The 15898-nt window shown below is 49.1% G+C and overlaps 6 protein-coding genes across 6 annotated transcripts; 1 reads left to right on the top strand and 5 right to left on the bottom strand.

Annotated features, from left to right (window-relative positions):
• Positions 1 to 542: 542 nt before the first annotated feature.
• Positions 543 to 2345, bottom strand: EURHEDRAFT_378126 (MFS transporter; the record flags this gene model as incomplete). Its single annotated transcript, XM_040779035.1, has 3 exons — positions 543 to 786; positions 835 to 1953; positions 2008 to 2345. 3 exons carry the CDS (start codon positions 2343 to 2345, stop codon positions 543 to 545), a joined length of 1701 nt encoding a protein of 566 aa, XP_040638360.1.
• Positions 2346 to 2751: 406 nt separating this feature from the next.
• EURHEDRAFT_413029 (putative mitochondrial methylglutaconyl-CoA hydratase (Auh)) lies at positions 2752 to 4310 on the bottom strand. The gene is made up of 2 exons (XM_040782070.1): positions 3810 to 4310; positions 2752 to 3747 (listed from the first exon to the last, which is right to left on the bottom strand). Exons 1-2 carry the CDS (start codon positions 4163 to 4165, stop codon positions 3177 to 3179), a joined length of 927 nt encoding a protein of 308 aa, XP_040638359.1. The 5' UTR covers positions 4166 to 4310; the 3' UTR covers positions 2752 to 3176.
• Positions 4311 to 4499: 189 nt separating this feature from the next.
• Positions 4500 to 5175, bottom strand: EURHEDRAFT_82044 (uncharacterized protein). Its single transcript, XM_040787664.1, has one exon. The coding sequence runs from the start codon at positions 5046 to 5048 to the stop codon at positions 4593 to 4595; it is 456 nt and encodes a 151-aa protein (XP_040638358.1). The 5' UTR covers positions 5049 to 5175; the 3' UTR covers positions 4500 to 4592.
• Positions 5089 to 5521, bottom strand: EURHEDRAFT_413028 (uncharacterized protein). Its single transcript, XM_040782069.1, has 2 exons — positions 5207 to 5521; positions 5089 to 5131 (listed from the first exon to the last, which is right to left on the bottom strand). Exons 1-2 carry the CDS (start codon positions 5505 to 5507, stop codon positions 5094 to 5096), a joined length of 339 nt encoding a protein of 112 aa, XP_040638357.1. The 5' UTR covers positions 5508 to 5521; the 3' UTR covers positions 5089 to 5093.
• Positions 5522 to 5820: 299 nt separating this feature from the next.
• Positions 5821 to 9202, bottom strand: EURHEDRAFT_413027 (uncharacterized protein). The gene is made up of 2 exons (XM_040782068.1): positions 9070 to 9202; positions 5821 to 8995 (listed from the first exon to the last, which is right to left on the bottom strand). The coding sequence occupies exons 1-2, from the start codon at positions 9148 to 9150 to the stop codon at positions 5888 to 5890; spliced, it is 3189 nt and encodes a 1062-aa protein (XP_040638356.1). The 5' UTR covers positions 9151 to 9202; the 3' UTR covers positions 5821 to 5887.
• A 154-nt stretch (positions 9203 to 9356) lies between these two features.
• EURHEDRAFT_413025 (uncharacterized protein) lies at positions 9357 to 12865 on the top strand. Its single transcript, XM_040782067.1, has 2 exons — positions 9357 to 9977; positions 10063 to 12865. Exons 1-2 carry the CDS (start codon positions 9760 to 9762, stop codon positions 12374 to 12376), a joined length of 2532 nt encoding a protein of 843 aa, XP_040638355.1. The 5' UTR covers positions 9357 to 9759; the 3' UTR covers positions 12377 to 12865.
• The last annotated feature ends 3033 nt before the right edge of the window (positions 12866 to 15898 follow it).

Raw genomic sequence — 15898 nt, 5'->3', positions numbered from 1 at the left:
ATCATTCATGTGCGCGTCTTGATGGCATCAAGACGTCGTAGTATTTTCTTAAAGCGTACACGAAAAGAACACATCGAAACCTAGGGACTAGGATTGGAATCCAGGCATTCCTCCATAAAGGTGGGTTACGACGAGTTTGCGGACTATAGTGCGGTCAAGAAGGACAAAAACGTTCAAGAAGGGAGATCCAGAGTACGTTAACCAACTTCTGAGACCAGCAAAGAATGCCTGGCCCCTCTTAGTAGTTTAGGCGGACAGATCAAACTCATTGTCAAGTCTGATGTGATGTCAATCTCGAGGTTGCTTCAGTCCACTGATCCATATTTCATGCATCTATCTCTAATTCGTTCTAGTATCTAAAACGTTAGCCGTACTAATGTAGTTTAAACAAAAATAAACATTAATAACTTTTCAAGCCAGCCAGCCAGATAAGCAACCCAACTGCTCGAGATTATTAAGTAGTGTACCAGAGGTATGTCGTTCGCATATTATAAATAAAGCCACGAGGATTGCGAAGCATTCGCTTCTTTGGGGGTATATTGTTAAGCCGGGGAACTTCCATCCCCAGGCCCATCATCAGTAGGAGCCAACCGACTCTTCCTGCGGAGAAGTCGGCCCCAAACCAAGAACGCCAATGGAATAGGCACGAGGATAGCGGCAATACATCCTAACAGGGTTCCTGCCCATTGAATGCCTAGGTTCTCAAACATTTGTGTTGCGAAGAGGGGAAATACGGCGCCGACGCAGGATCGCATCATGGTGTTTGCGGCGAAGGCGGAGGCGGCGCTGTGCACATCATTAGATAAGGGTCAAAAGAGGAATGGAGGTACGTACAATTGAAGATAGGTATCAAGGAGGTAGTTGAAGCATTGCATGAAGATGGTGATGATACCGAAACCGACCATTCCACCTGCGACGATGGGCACTATCCAGTGGATCGAGGTGGTCCAGCCTGTCCAGCCGAACCAGAACAAACCAAAAGAGAATGCGATACCGCCAATGATACACGGCGGCAAGCGCCATTCCGGAACAGGAACGTTGTTGTTCGCTGCCAGTTTCCGGATATAAGGTCTCTGGAAAGACAGCACGAACGCGCAAGCGAGCATTTGTCCAACAATCAGACCAATGAACGGCAAGCCCGCATTACCGCCGCTCATGCCGTACACGCCTGAGAAGACAACGGGATAGGCCTCGAGCAGGGCATAGGCTAATCCGTAGATGAACGACATGTAAACGGTGACTAGGAAGGCAATCGGCTCGGTGAAGAGGATGCGGAAGGGACGGGCCAGGTTCTTGGTGATGAGTTCCTTGATGGTGACTTCGATCTTTTCCTGTCGGGCGTGGATGGCCCAATTCTGTGTTTGGCGACGGAGAAGTCCAGCCTTGTGCACGAGAACGATGGGCGCGTAGGTCTCTTGTGCAAAGGTAATAAGCAGGAGCACGTTGAAGAAACTGACAAAGGCTGGGATGTAAAACACAAATCGCCAGCCCAGGTAGCTGTATGAGATGTAACCTGTGACAAACGGTGCGGTATATGGTCCCATGAACATAGCCAGGGTGTACATGGCAATGGCAATTCCACGGTGCGTATTATTAAACAAGTCCGACAAACTCGCTGGAACGAGCGTCACCGGACTAGCAGCGAACAAACCAGCAAAGAAACGGCACAGCATCAGGGTCTGTGTATCCTTAGACGTTGCGCAGGCAATTGTGAAAAGACTGAATCCAAAAAACCCAACAACAAGAAGCCATCGACGGCCATATAGCTCCGAGGTAGGAGCCCAGAACACAGGCCCTGCGGAGAAACCCAGGACATACAGCGTGGTACCCAGGGCACCTACTTCCTGACCGAATCCAAATTCCTTGCCAACGAACGACACAGTGACGGGGAATGCAGCACTTTCGAAAGAGGTCATGAGAGCGCAAAAGGTGAGCAGCGATCCTAGCAGCACTCTGCACTAGTCAGCTTCCAATTCCTACCACAGATCAACAAGTAGAAAGACGTACCTCCTCTTGAACGGCCAATTCTGAGGATGCATTGGATCATCCGATCCCTCAAACTCAACCACATACTCCTCCGCATCAGGCATACTAGGAGGAAACGGCTTCCCAGCACCCATGGGCAGCCATTGCTCCCGTGGCGTCCGAACCCGGTGCGTACTCGACCCGACAGTCTCCTGCTGCTGCAACCGATATGTGTTGATGCGCTCCAGGGCTACTTCGTCCTGAGTATCTTCTGGGGCCAAGTTCGCGCCATATCGGTGCCTCAGGCCCCCAATTTGGTCCGCGGCGGCAGAAAACGTGCTGCCGGTCTCGGACGTGTGATCCGGTTCTTTCTCGCTCATTTTTGATATTAGAATCTGCTGCTCCGATCACTCCGTGCTCTCCTTATACAACCCCAATTGAAAGCTTGTAGAAGCCAGGAAAACAGAAACGCTCGTATCTCCCTCCGAGTTAGCACCTGGACTTTTTTTTCCCTCTCTTTTATTGGAGTCTTCTGGGGCCGAGTCGGAAGACCGGCATCTCTATTCGGATCGGCGAAACAATGCGCCCCGGGTCGGCCCCACGGCGGGGTGCCGATAGTCAATGGGAGTCCCGGTATTAGGTCGGCATAGGGTTGGTGTGGAGCGCAGAGAACAGCTTAGTCGCGGAATTAATTCCTCTGCGGTTGGCATCGGCAGAATGCACTTCCATATCACCACCGAGAAACTCGGGCATCATGCTAGAGGCCAGAAGTTCGGATTGTGCTCTGTACCAGTTTCGGCCTTACGCGCTCATGGCAGATGACAAACGTGCATCTGCATAAGCCACGAGTACATTTGCAAGTATGTATCACTCGGTTGTTACTAATACTAAAATTCTCCTATTGGACGCCATATGTTGCAAAGTCCACGAGTGTTGCTACTGACTGCCGACTTCCGATATATGTGCTTTACTAATGCTGTTCTTATGCTATCATCATGGCGAGGGCACGGGGTTCATTTATGCTGAAAGACTCGATAGTATATTGGCGGGAATGTGGTGACAGCACAGACACACCACCATAGTTCAAGCCACATAGTGGCCAAACAAACTGTGCATAGACTTAGCATCGAGGCAATCAACGCGAAATATACAGTTAAAGTAGCGGCCAATACACGGATTTAACAAAGAATCCTTGGCATAGTTATAGCATCTCACCGACCCCGGAACGCAGGCTTCCTTTTCTCAATGAACGCCCGCAGAGCCTCAATCCGATCATCCGTCTCCATCACCCCATCATAAGCCTCATTCTCTGCTGCCTCCCCGCGCTGATACCCCTGCACAGCGTTCAACGCTTCCTTAATAGCCAGAGGACCACCCTCACAGATATCCATAGCCAACTTGATACTCTCCTTCAACACTTTCTCCCTCGCCACGCCTTCCTGCTGCTCTTCTTCCGGCAACACCTCGACCAAACGATCGCAAAGGCCGATGAAGTAGGATTCGGGGCCCGACACGCGACGGCCTGTGAGGATCATGTCCCGTGCGCGGTTCACTCCGATTAACGCTGGGAGACGGTAGGTACCCCCTGCGCCGGGGATAATGGCGAGGCGGGTTTCCGGGAGACCAACGATGGTCGAGGAGCTGAAGACGCGGAAGTGTGTTGTGAGGCCGAGTTCGAGACCACCACCCAGAGCGACGGAGGAGATCGAGGAGATGGTTGGAATCGGGAGGGCAGAGATGTCGCGGAATGTGCCTCGGAGTTTGGCGAGGAATTCACTTACTCTTTACCGGGCGATTAGCTTTGCGATGGCATCGTGATAACCCAGATCGGGAAACAAACGTACTCAGCCTTGCTCATACCAGCACGTTCCTTCAAGTCCGCACCCGCGCAAAACGCCGTGTCTGTGCTACTGGCAAGAACCAGTGCCCTTGTCGGGCCCGTGCCCCCTTCGGCCGATATCGACTGCACTTGTTTTGTCAAACTGTCCAGCAGGCTTTTCGAGAGCGCATTCCGGGCATTGGGTCTGTTCAATTGCAGGACACGGATACTTCCTGAGCCAGGAGCTGGGATTTGCTGAGTTTTGATCACGTCATTGTCGGAGCTGGTGCTGTAGGAGTATCTTGTGAGGGTGATGCGGAAGGACTGCACGGGAGTGGTTCGAAGGAGCGGGGAGGACAGGTGAATTAGTCGAGGTGGCATATTGTTATGGTACGGGTATCTAATAGGTTTATTTGATATGATAACCAGTGAGTGAGTGAGTGAGTGAGTGAGTGGTTTAAAGAAGAGAGGTGGTTGAGAATTCTTGTCCCGAGAAACAGAGCTCCGGAATCCGCAAGGCGGCGTGGGGAAAGCTTTTTGCGGGGAGAAGGAACCCGTGGATAACCGACTATCTAATAGACTACTACAGTATGCATACATAAATAGCTATGGCAAAAAAAAAAAAAAAAAAAAATTGTATTCGGCTAACAGCTATTCCAAAGCAAGTGCACGCGCTATTTAAAAGCTGCCAATATAACCCCAAGAACGACTGTACCGGTGTTATTTCCCCAAGGGTTCCCAGAAGTATGATTCACCTTGGTTGCATTAAATCCAACAGGTGTAGTCCCCGGTGTAATATCCAGGTCTTTCAGAAAGTAATCATATGGTAGAACACTATTACACTTATTTCCGGTCCATACACAGTCTTCAGGATTCGTAGAAATACTGTACCATACGGGAATGTTGGGGTTAGCATCTTCAACCACTGCCTGCACAGACTGAATTCATTCTCCTCTTGGTCTATTAGTTTCAAAGTGCTCCTAATCATACCATTCACTCCCCAAACCAAGGCTTGAATTAGACTTGGATTCATTGTTGTAGCAAAATAAAAAGCGTAACCTATATTAGCCCAGATAGTGCCAACATCAATCCCTGTCAGAGACGGAAGGCAACTTCCATCCTTGTTGCCGAAAAGGGTCCACATAAAGGGCCGATAACTAATATCCAGAGAATCGATTCCATATTTTGAAAGATCGTTGAAATAGAGGCCTTCTAGGTGTTTTCTGGGAACCACAATGCATTCTGCAGGAAATGGTCCGTCCATGGTATTTGCGTTTGTTGTGCCTCTTCTGCTGGTAAGACTGGGCGCTTAACCCAAGCGATAAACTGGCCACTCTATATTCTGTACAGGTAATTTTGATATCCCATGCTCTGGATGTTAGGGGACGTGGATCCAACTTACAGTAAAACTGACTTTAAGAGCAGCAACATTTTCTTTCAGTGTGAGGCAGTTCGTTATACTGGCTGCAGAGGAATTTCCGATCCACAAAGTAGCATGCTCATCAGCATCAAGAACCATCCTGAGGGCATGAATTCCCTTATCATTCATAGCAAGTTCAAATCCTTTGAATAACTTGGCCTGATATGTGATTCGATTTTTAGGGATCATGTGTCCCAAACGGATTGGCGGTTGGTCGTCTGCGTCTGGTATCAGCTCTATTCCTGGTAGCATACTCGTCGCCCCTGGCGGATTTGTTCTGTCTTGTTGGAGGCGAATAGTCATTAGTATTCTTGTCCATGATCTCCATAATGAAGGATATAGAAATTGAACTCAATGCTGATGGCATGAAAGCAGTTTGCTTCACAGATCTCTCATTATCGTTCAAACTCCGCGCCTGTACTCCTTTCCTGTCACTGTCAATTTCACGCCTTGCCTTCTAGAGCACCTTCTTGCTGAAAAACGACTCCCCCATAGAGCGTGAGACAAGCCATAAGCGGTAGAAGTCCAGTATTGGCATGTACGATATTATCATCTCGCGCCTGACGCATTGCATATCGCGCACTTAGCACCATTCTGGTTTATGCACGGCCTGTATCCGAAGTAGAAAAACATAACTATTTGGACATAAGACATAATTTTATACAATATCGTACACAAGAAATCTATAATCGTGTCTCTCTATTTACATAGTCTTGAACCTCCTCGTCACTCGGCCACCCATCCCACAGAGGTGTCTCTGTAATTATATCATACGCCTCTTCCACCAAAACATCCGAAAAACCCAGCTTGTCGGCATCATTCGAATCACGTAGAGATGGCTGACCCCAAGGAGGACCTTCGATGAATACCCGAGCGGCAACCAGGGTACGCCGCATCATCCGTTCACCGTTCAGATTCTCATCAGCAGCTTCCTTCAGAGTAGGTGCGTGGTTGCTCATCCACTGAAGAAGATTGAGAAGGCCTGTGTTATCCCCAGCTGTCCCAAGAGCCCTGACAAAAGCGTGAAGAACGGCGGGTGAAGGGACGTGGAGCATGGAAGGAACAGTCTCTTGAGGATCCGTAGTAGTCTCTTCAGAGAGCATGAAGTCCTCATGGAAAGGAGAAGTACCTGGGTCTGACAGAACAAGTTGGTTGAAATAGAGTTTCAAAATGGGAGGGCCAGCATCCGTCATGTCCTCAAATGTATCACAAACCCAACCAAGGTGAGGCAGACTTCCGTTTCGTTTGGCATGGATTATGAGCTCTAAGCCGTCTTCAGCCGCCATTGGATGCCGCCCCCCTGAAGATACCGCTCCTGCGTAGGTGTTACAAAGGATCTGGAAGCCTTGAAGTCCCATCTCTATTTTCCGTTCTTGCATCAATTTCGCAACTTCCAGGACTTCATGCCAGGCAAGGACGCGCTGAGTTGTCCGGCTCATCTTGCGATAAGGTACGGTGATGCGGTCTGTGCCAAGTGCCGAGAGAAGTCGAATCCACGGCAAGGGGTGTTGTAAATTTCGCAGTTTGACGAGCTGGACCGCGTGTGATAGCGTCATGGGTGGCTGAAGATCCTCACCGGTCTCTGAACTTTCAAACAACGTTGAAGTCCCCGCATGTCTCCTCGCTCGATTGTGGCCCATCACAACTGGGAAGAGATCTTCCGTACGAATATCGACCCGAGCCAGGTAGACTGGATTGAAATTCGAAAATTTACAGAGGAATCCGACAAAGGATGAGAATAGGCTGTTAGGCAATTCAGTCAAGGTATTCTGCTGTTGGGCGCTGTGGTCCCCATAGCCTCGCACAGTGCACAATGCCTGGATTTGATCATTAGATAGATTGCTGGAACGGAGGTAATCCAGGCCAGATCTGAAGCTGGGTGCATCCCAAAGAAGTAATTCCAAGAGCTTCCCGGATGGCTTAATTCCATCAGAGAGCATCCGCCTCAGTAGTTCGTCCAGGGTTGGCGGTTCCGTATGCACATATATCAAATCTCGAGCAGATGCTGGTTCTGGAAATATCTCTGGTCCATCACCCGGCAAGGCGCCACTGGTCTCGTCAAAATGGGCTTCAACCGCTTTTCGACGGAATATAAGCTTCTCCGCCATCGCCGTATAGATGCTTAAACGAGGAGAAAGACCCTGGCCTTGATATGAGAGAAAGCACGCCCAAGCCTCTCGCACTGTACGCGTAGCACGGATGCGAGCAACCCAGATGGCCTGGTCGTCTTGTGTGCTCCCACGAGGTTCAGGTAACGACTGTGGTCGACGCATTAGCGTCCGGGTTTGAATTGTTGGGCTTCGATCCGTGTCCCAGCCAGCAAAAATGGATGAAACTTTTTCCCAACGTGTATGGGAATAGCCAGCCTCTTTCATCTGAGTCATTACTTGCATTGCCCGACTCGTCATTCCTTCAATCCCCCGGTGGGAGTCTATTCCGAGTTTCTCTTCCTTCCATGGCGGCCAGGACGGGGCTTTGAGCTCAGCCGCCTGTCGCTCGGCTAATGTTTTTTTATGTGCCAGTTGAACTGCGATTACACCTTGATAGCCTCGTCGTGTTACTGGGAGGACTGGTTTATGGCTCGCCATGGCCTTGAGTAGTTCAAACTGGGCTTGCTGCTGTATCGAAGCGGACACAAAAGGACCTGTATTGGAAGGCAATGAAAGTAACCAAAGACATAGATTGAATTTCTCAGCCCGATACTGATTCATACGCCCCGCGGAAACTTCTGAGCAATTTTCCTGGGAATTTGAATGTAACAGAAAATCGGCAAGTGCACGAGCAATGGTCAATTGTGTTTGTGGCCAAACTTGTCGAGCATGGCGGAGTAAGCGAATGACCGATAACATGCACGTGCTGGCATCAATTAGGGAGTCGCGTTTTCCCGATTGAAGATCCATCATATTCCCTGTCTTCTTCTCTATCGACCTCAGAGCAGAACGGAGCGTTGGGATTTGTTCGCCACTCATGAGATGCAAAAAATAGATGAGTACCAAGCGAAAAGTTCTTGTATCAAACCTTGACTTTCGCAGTAGCATCAGCGGGATGAACGTGGGGACTTTTCGGAGAGCACCATGGCGCTGATTTCCTTGTTCCCCTTCCAAGGCAAAAATCCGAAGGATAGCATCATAGACTGTATTGCTCTTCAGTATCCATGCCCAGGTCATTACATCTGCAATACCATATTGGCGGGCCGCCAAATACTCAAGATGTCTTTCACAGAAAACCTCCTTTAGCGCGCTGTCCAACTCGTGTGCTGTATGGATATCTTTCGTTCGGACCACGACCGGCTCGACTAGTCTCAGATACTCAGCTAGAATCGTTTGGAAGGAGAGTCGATCCGGTTTCTTGAGTACATAATTCGGTTGCTGGGAGAGAAGATGCGGATTTTGCAAAACAGCCGTCAAGTAATCTGACGGAGTCGGATCGATAGACTGTTTGTGCCTCCTTCTTCGTTGAATCGATGCTCGACGCCTTCGCTGCAATTCACCCTGTTTGCTTTCTGTACATTGTCCTCGTTCACTGCCCCTTTTTCTGTCTGAATCCGAGGGTGAATAAAACTGATTCAACTGGGACTGGTGCCGCAGTTTATCCCACCAATCATTTAACAACTTTCGTCGAGCATTTTCACCCCCGCCTCGTTTCTCAATCCGGGATTCGGGTACCGGAGAAGTCGTGCTGTGGGCAGAAGTCAGGCCGCGGCGTCCGGATCGAGCATGTAAAGGCGCATTGCGGAATCTTGCGGCTGTTGTCTGGTATATAGCGGTGGAAGATTTATGTCGATGATTCTCCTGCAGTGTAGTTCATGGTTAGCCGTACTGTACTACTAGTGAAAGCATATTGCAACTCCCGGGGGCATACATACCTTGGACCAACTGAGCAATTGCGCCGCTCTCAGAGAGGACACTCCCGAGCGGCTTGAGGAATAATTCAAAACCGATGACATCCATGAATAGCTTCATAGACAGAGGCTGCAGTGAGGCCGGAGTATCCAGGGCATCAAGGTGATTTGACTACTTTCATATTCTCTTCCGTCAAAACTTCGCGGCCAAAAATGTCAATCACGTGACAGATCGTCACGGGTCTTGGCGCGCGCGCAATGGAGGAGCAGCGAGATCTCGCTCTCTTTCTGCCATTTCCCTTCTCGTTCCTGCTGCATCCTCCACAGTATTTGCGTCCTGCAATTCTTATGCATCTAATATCCCTTTATTTGAGGATCTGATACTACTTTCTGGATTCTTCCATCTTCAGTTGTGGCGCTGGATTATACCGTCGTGGTGGGATCCCTTTGCGAATCGAATCTCGCATTTATTGGCGCATCGTCGGCGTCGGAGGTAAAGGGCTCAACGCCTTCCTCTGAGAATTGAATTCGTACCTTTTTGTCTTCTCTTATTTTGATTCTTCTCTTTCAAAGATTTCACCCCAGTCTGCGCCGTCATTTTTTTCGCCATAATTCACTGTGCGCCCACCGACCGTGTGTTTGCTTGGAAGACAAGGTCCTGGATACTCGCGTTGAACGTGATAAATACGACCACAAAGCGCGACTACCCACATTATGAGCGCGGACGAAGGCGCAGAGACATTGAAGATGTCTGCTACGAACGGCGACCTCCATCCCAGCACTTCCGACTATCATACGCTGGCGACGCCTGGCAAGCGAAAGCGCGGATCGGCAGAGGAGAAATCCCAAGACGGCAGTTTTTCTGCGGCGGAGTCGCAAGATAAAGAAGAGCTGCAAGAAAATTTACAAAATCTTGTAGAAATTTTGAGCAAGTGCGCGCTTCCCAACAGGACCCTGGATGATGGTGGTGGCATTATGTGGCCTTCGGTGCTCATGATAGCTAACGAGGAAGTGTAGAAACGACACTGAGCTCCAACTTCTTTCCTGCCCCTTAACATTATCGCCCACAAAACCGCGATCGAAACGCGCAAAGGTTTCTACCGACAAGGAGGAAACTGCTAGCATACATGAACGGGTCGCGACGGGCCGCTATATCACAATCCAAGAGTTTTTGAGTGACATTGAAAAGGCATCTTCCGCGGTTATTGAACAGAGTAAAACTCGGGCAAGTACTGATCAGGCCGATGGGTCACCACTGACGGAGACGGTCAATCGGATCGCGGCATTCAAGAAAGTCTTAAACAGCCTTGTTCGTCAGGCGCATGTGAGCCAGAACAACATCAAGACGGAAGCGCCCGAAAGTGATCGGCAGTCACCAGCCAAGTCGACACCGTCGAACGCAGAAGCTCGCACTGATAGTGCAGTCTTGACGCTCTTTGGTAACCCGTCGAACCCAAAGCAACTCTTTTCGAGCTTGCAAAAGTCTGTGCAGGTTCCTTTATCTTCCGACAGTCCCGAAACGGCACAATACGTGGAGGTACAGGCGCCGCTGCGTGATGTCACCTTGCCCAATGGTATCACTACTACCAAGGTGACGCCGACTAATCTCGAGGCCGAATCCAAACAGCCCAAGAGGACCTTTCGTGAAGTTTTTGCTCCTCGTTCGGGGTTGCCCCAGCTAGAGCCTCCGCGCAGAGCTCGGTCATCGTCTCGCAGCACGTGGATCGACACCTTCGACGCTATGACCAACTACAAGTCGTTCCCCGGGGAGCGGAATAATTACTGTCTTGCACCTTTGCCCTCTGGTCAATGGCTACAGTACGGCGGCGTTACATCCTCTCCTTCGTATTGGAATCGCAAGCAAAAACAACAAGATGAAGGGGATGCCGTTCCCAGACCCTATGAGGAATCTTCGCTGGCAAGTGAGGAATCGCCCTCTCTACTACAGGGCGTATATTCGTCATTTGCCCCTTCTTTTGATAGCTCTGGGGCTGTTGTGCAGGCAGACTCTAAGGATCTAGTGTGGTGGGGCAAGCGAGGGACAAAACGACTGGAGACCTTGCTCTCGATTCCTTACAAGGAACAAGAGACTGAGGCAACGTCCACAGAGCAACCTGGGAATATTGGCGAACTCGATGAACAGACTCTGGACGAGATGGTCAAGTCGTTCAATCCCGAGGACTTTGCCGACAATGTCACATCCTCATCAGAAGAGGAAAAGAAGGAGGACGAAGAAATAAAAGAGATGAACGCATTGCTGCGTGATGTTTCCGAGTTACTCGAAACACTCAGTTCGTATCAAAAGGTTCGCAATCTGGACACACCGGCTCACGGTCAAGATACATCGTCAGAACAAGGCGATCCAAACACACCATCTGCCCCAGAGAGAACCGTCTACGAGACGTTGAAATCGAGTCTAGCCGCGCTCGTTTCGAATTTGCCGCCGTATGCAGTTGCTAAATTAGATGGTGACCAATTGGCGGAACTAAACATCAGCCAAAGGGTCGTGGTCGAGAACCAGGATTACCACGGCACAATGCAAAAGGACGACTACAGCCTCCAACAGGAGCGCCTCGCCGCATTGGCATCGAATGTTGGCAGTACAAACCGGACCTCGACGCCGACTGCGGCACCTGTTGGACGTCCCAGGACCATGCAAGGATATAACCGTGTAGTCGCTCCTACTGCTCCAGGATACAATGCGCCACAAGCCTATTACGGTGCCAGGCAACCTTCCACGCCGGGAGGATACGCACCAGCACAGTATGCAGGAAGCCGTGCACCGGGTACTCCATCGCAACGGCCTGGTTACCTTCCACAATATTCCCAGACAGGAACTCCGCAAACTGTCCCGCAGGTTCCGCGGCAAGGATCAAATGGATATCCTATTACAGCGCAACAAGCAGCTGCTCAAGCCTCCCCACAACCCTACACCCCTCGCGCTGCACAACCAGGAGCCTACAATGCCCCGTATGCCTCAAGTCGAACTACATCCCCTCAGAAGCCGGCACAGTATAACACTCCTCAGCCGCGCATCTCATACGTGGCTCCACAGCAGCAACAGCAACAGCAGCAGCAACAGCGGTATGTTCCCCAGCAGCAGCAATACGCTAGTACGTCACAATCCAGCGGCTACTCCAACTCCGCGGCTGCCGTTACATATGCGCGAAGTGCTGCTGAGCAAGCAGCGCTGATGGATCGCAACAAGGCGCAGCTGGCTCAGCAGCAGAGCCAACAGTCGACGACGCCGGGTGCTGCTTCTGCTTCTGGTTCGCAGGAGCGAAGTATGACACCAGGAAGCAAACCGAATGGAACTCCGGTACCGTCATGAGAGATGTATGGATATGTTTATGGACTGGCAATCTTTAAGATGTGGCTTCCTTTTCTTTCCTTTCCTTTGATGCTTGTTCTATCATAATTGATTCAATTCCTTCGTCCTTTCCCTTACAGATTCACAATTATTAGACCAGAGCAGTGCTATGGTGCACTACTATTATTGTTTCACTATTATTCTCATTGTCAACATTACAGGAATGGTTCATGTCTTCTTTACCTTGTCTTCTTCTCTATCTTATTTTTTATGTACTCAGCGTTTGGCGCAAATGATCAAGGCTAGATGGATGGTTTTGGTCTGGTGGTAGATGGGAATAGTGTCTTATTTTATACAGTTGTCGAGTCAATTTCGAAACTTGTTTCATTAGATGAAGAATTATTATTGCTCTGATATCCTTATTCTTCTTTCCCACGGAGTGAGTTCTATATCTGGCTGAATATGTATTGAATGCGATATGAGCACAAAATAGAATTCATAAAATACGATCCATAGCAATGTTTGATCACTGACTGGACTGCGGTATCTGCAAGCCATGCCTTTCCGTAATCGTTCAATAACTATACTTTCAGGCTGAATCGAAATCTTGGTCTTCCGTAAACGGAAACCGCACATAAGTGGGCTTTTCGGTTGAACACCATAGTCAATGTCTATCCTGTGGAATGTGATGTTGGACCGAGATCCGATATAAGCGCCGTCAGTTCGGGATTGTTGCCCTGGAGAAGAAGCTATTAAAGGCTGTAAAATGTCAATCACTGCATTTAACTGTCATCCAATAAGGAGCAGTCGGCTTATAGAACTCGGGCAATTCGGGAAATTATCATTGCTAGACAGTCTGAGACCGAAAATTGCTGGTTCTTCGGAGATATGCATTAATATTAATTCCGATAGTTATCCGCAAAACCCCATCGGCTTCTGTGGAAGGTGGTCTCCCTGTAACATTGATGGACCAAATACCGGTCAAGCGTCCAGACTCCAAGTTCCCCTCAGTGCTAATAACCTGAACCACCGCGGGCAATTGCATTGCGACTTGGCTTCGTGACAGCACACCTTATTCTGAAATGGAGCCACAATTCTGCGCGGAGTAACTGTTTGAATTCACCGAAACGATGCTCTAGGACTCCTCCTGTTTACAGACATAGGTAAGGAATCATTGATCCAGTAGCGACGGAGGGTCATGTGCAGGCAGTTTCGGCTGCAGAAGACAGTCTTTTGGAGAAGTAACTCCATGCTTCTGCAACTGTTGCGGGAATTTCAACACAAGCTACCAGGCGATCTATACGGAATGAACAGGTCTTGTCACATACGAGTGGATCCTTGCACCTTAAGGGAAGAGACTCCCAGACAAGGTTTTTGGTCAGGCAACCCCCATGAACATGTACTCCTAGGTACCTTTCCCATCAAAGTCCTCATACAGTCAAAGACCCTACTCACAGTAACAGTTCGAGGAGCTTCGTGCATATATTCAGAAGGTCAAGTCTGGAAATCCTGCAATCAACAAACTACACGCAGACATTTACATGTCAAAACGTAGTTGCAACAGGAAAAGTGTCATCGAAGGCTGCTCCTTGGATGATCTACTTTCCCCTCGCTAGGTGGTCGACGAACTTGTTGCCATTTACCTCGATTACTTGAGCGGACCCACTGTATCCTCCATGTACCCTCTTCCCGAGGAGAGTATGCCAGATGTTGGGGGAGCCCACAAACCGCAGCTCCCAGACTCGTAGCGCAGCTGTTGGCAATGGTGGCAAGCGTGCTAGCCTTACACAACCACAGCACGACAAAATTCTCAGGTGAGAAACCTGTGACCCGGGAGACCGCGCTTGAGTGGGTTCCAAGGTATCTCCATTCTATATCGAAATGCGGTGGCGAATATGGGCAACCATAGTTGAACTTGATCTTCAGGCATCTGTTGATCGTGGAATGCCTCCTGTACGAGAGGCGGATTTTAATACCATCCCGCCCATTTATATTAGAGATTACACCGTTATCGAACCTCGATTCAAAATTACCGACAGCAGAGCCTTCTGAAGTTTTTACAGATTCAGTGTGTCAGGCTGTCTTGTTCAAGTCCCTTCTACTGCAGTTGAAAATTTGTACATGGGCCAACAGCACAAACATTGGACTGAATGACGAAGATGTCTTAAAAATGAATGGGGAACTATCACAACACCCAAATAGCATCCCGGTGTGGAGTCCCTCTGATGCATATGGTGCAAGCAACCAACAAATTTCTCGTATACGAGCGTCCGTCGAACTGACATTGCGCTAATCTCTGATCATATTGCACACTTCCTTCGCATCATTGGCGCAGCAGATGCCTAAGTATGCATACTCAAGATGTGTACGTTTCGAAGCCGCATGACTATCCTCTGCCAGTTCCAGGATATCATGGAGCCCAGGGCAATAACTTGATGCCCTGCCTCATACTAAACTATGCCTTCCAAGCTGCGTTGGTATTGTGCCACGAGCTGTGTTCGAACGATGCTGGTTATGGTATGCTAATACACTAATCTCACTTGAGAAGGACCTCAGCTGATCCGTTTAATTACAATAGGCCTATCGCTCATATTAAGGGTAGTCCCCAATGTTCTTGAATTTTTGATATCGCCAACCGAGACAACGTTAAGCACTCTTGAAGCACATCTTTATACGCTTGGCAAGAAGCTGCCAGAATATTATCCCTTGGTGATGGTCGTATCGCTAATAAAAACGAGGCTCTGGCCGACGTCGGCAGAGACCAATTAGTCAGGCCGTGGAGGAGGTTCTGAGGATCGCCTACCGAGTACATACTTGGAAGATGGAGATTGAGTCTGCGAAATCCCTGTGCCGAGATTTAAGTGAGTGACTGGTCAACAGTGGCCTGCCTGCCCCAGTCTGGCCCGGTCCTAATTCCTCCAGATGCCGCAGAAGGTCTCCATGCTATATTGCAACACGGAAGGAGATGCACCGAGCATGCTACCGCAGCAAGGACCTATCAATGAATCCCAGGTTGGTAGAGAAGATATATATACATGTATACTAAGGAGCTGATAATTCTTGCCAGATAAACGAGAATTCTGGAGTTATGATGGAAGATGTCGAAGCGGGTATTTGTGGTGTCTGGAATATGGAAAATCCATTTAGTTTCTAGGCTGGACAATTAAAATGTTGATATGAGCATCTAAAGATTATAATACTCAGAAGCTACTTTTTGAACCTTTGATTATGTTTCTCACACCCCTCCCCTAGCATCAGCATAACTTTATATAATGCGAGTATACAGTTCAAAGGATTTGCCATTTCCTGCTAAATACATTTCATATCTCTACTCTGAATAAATCTAGCCGTTCTATCTGGAATCGATTACGCTGGCGTAAATTGCATGGTAAGTAGAATCTTGAACAGCGAAGTCAAGTCTCTCTGCAAGCCAGTCCTCAAAAGCTTCACTTTCGCCACAAGACGCTCGAATCTTGGTCCCAAGGCCGCGTGGTACTTCTTGGAGACGCCGTGTATTGCCCGTCAGCGATCACCGGAATGGGA

The sequence above is a fragment of the Aspergillus ruber genome (genome assembly GCF_000600275.1).
Source record: "Aspergillus ruber CBS 135680 unplaced genomic scaffold scaffold00015, whole genome shotgun sequence".
Lineage (NCBI taxonomy): Eukaryota > Fungi > Ascomycota > Eurotiomycetes > Eurotiales > Aspergillaceae > Aspergillus > Aspergillus ruber.
The sequence above is the reverse complement of the archived record's forward strand: the minus strand, read 5'-3'. Positions and strand labels throughout refer to the sequence as shown.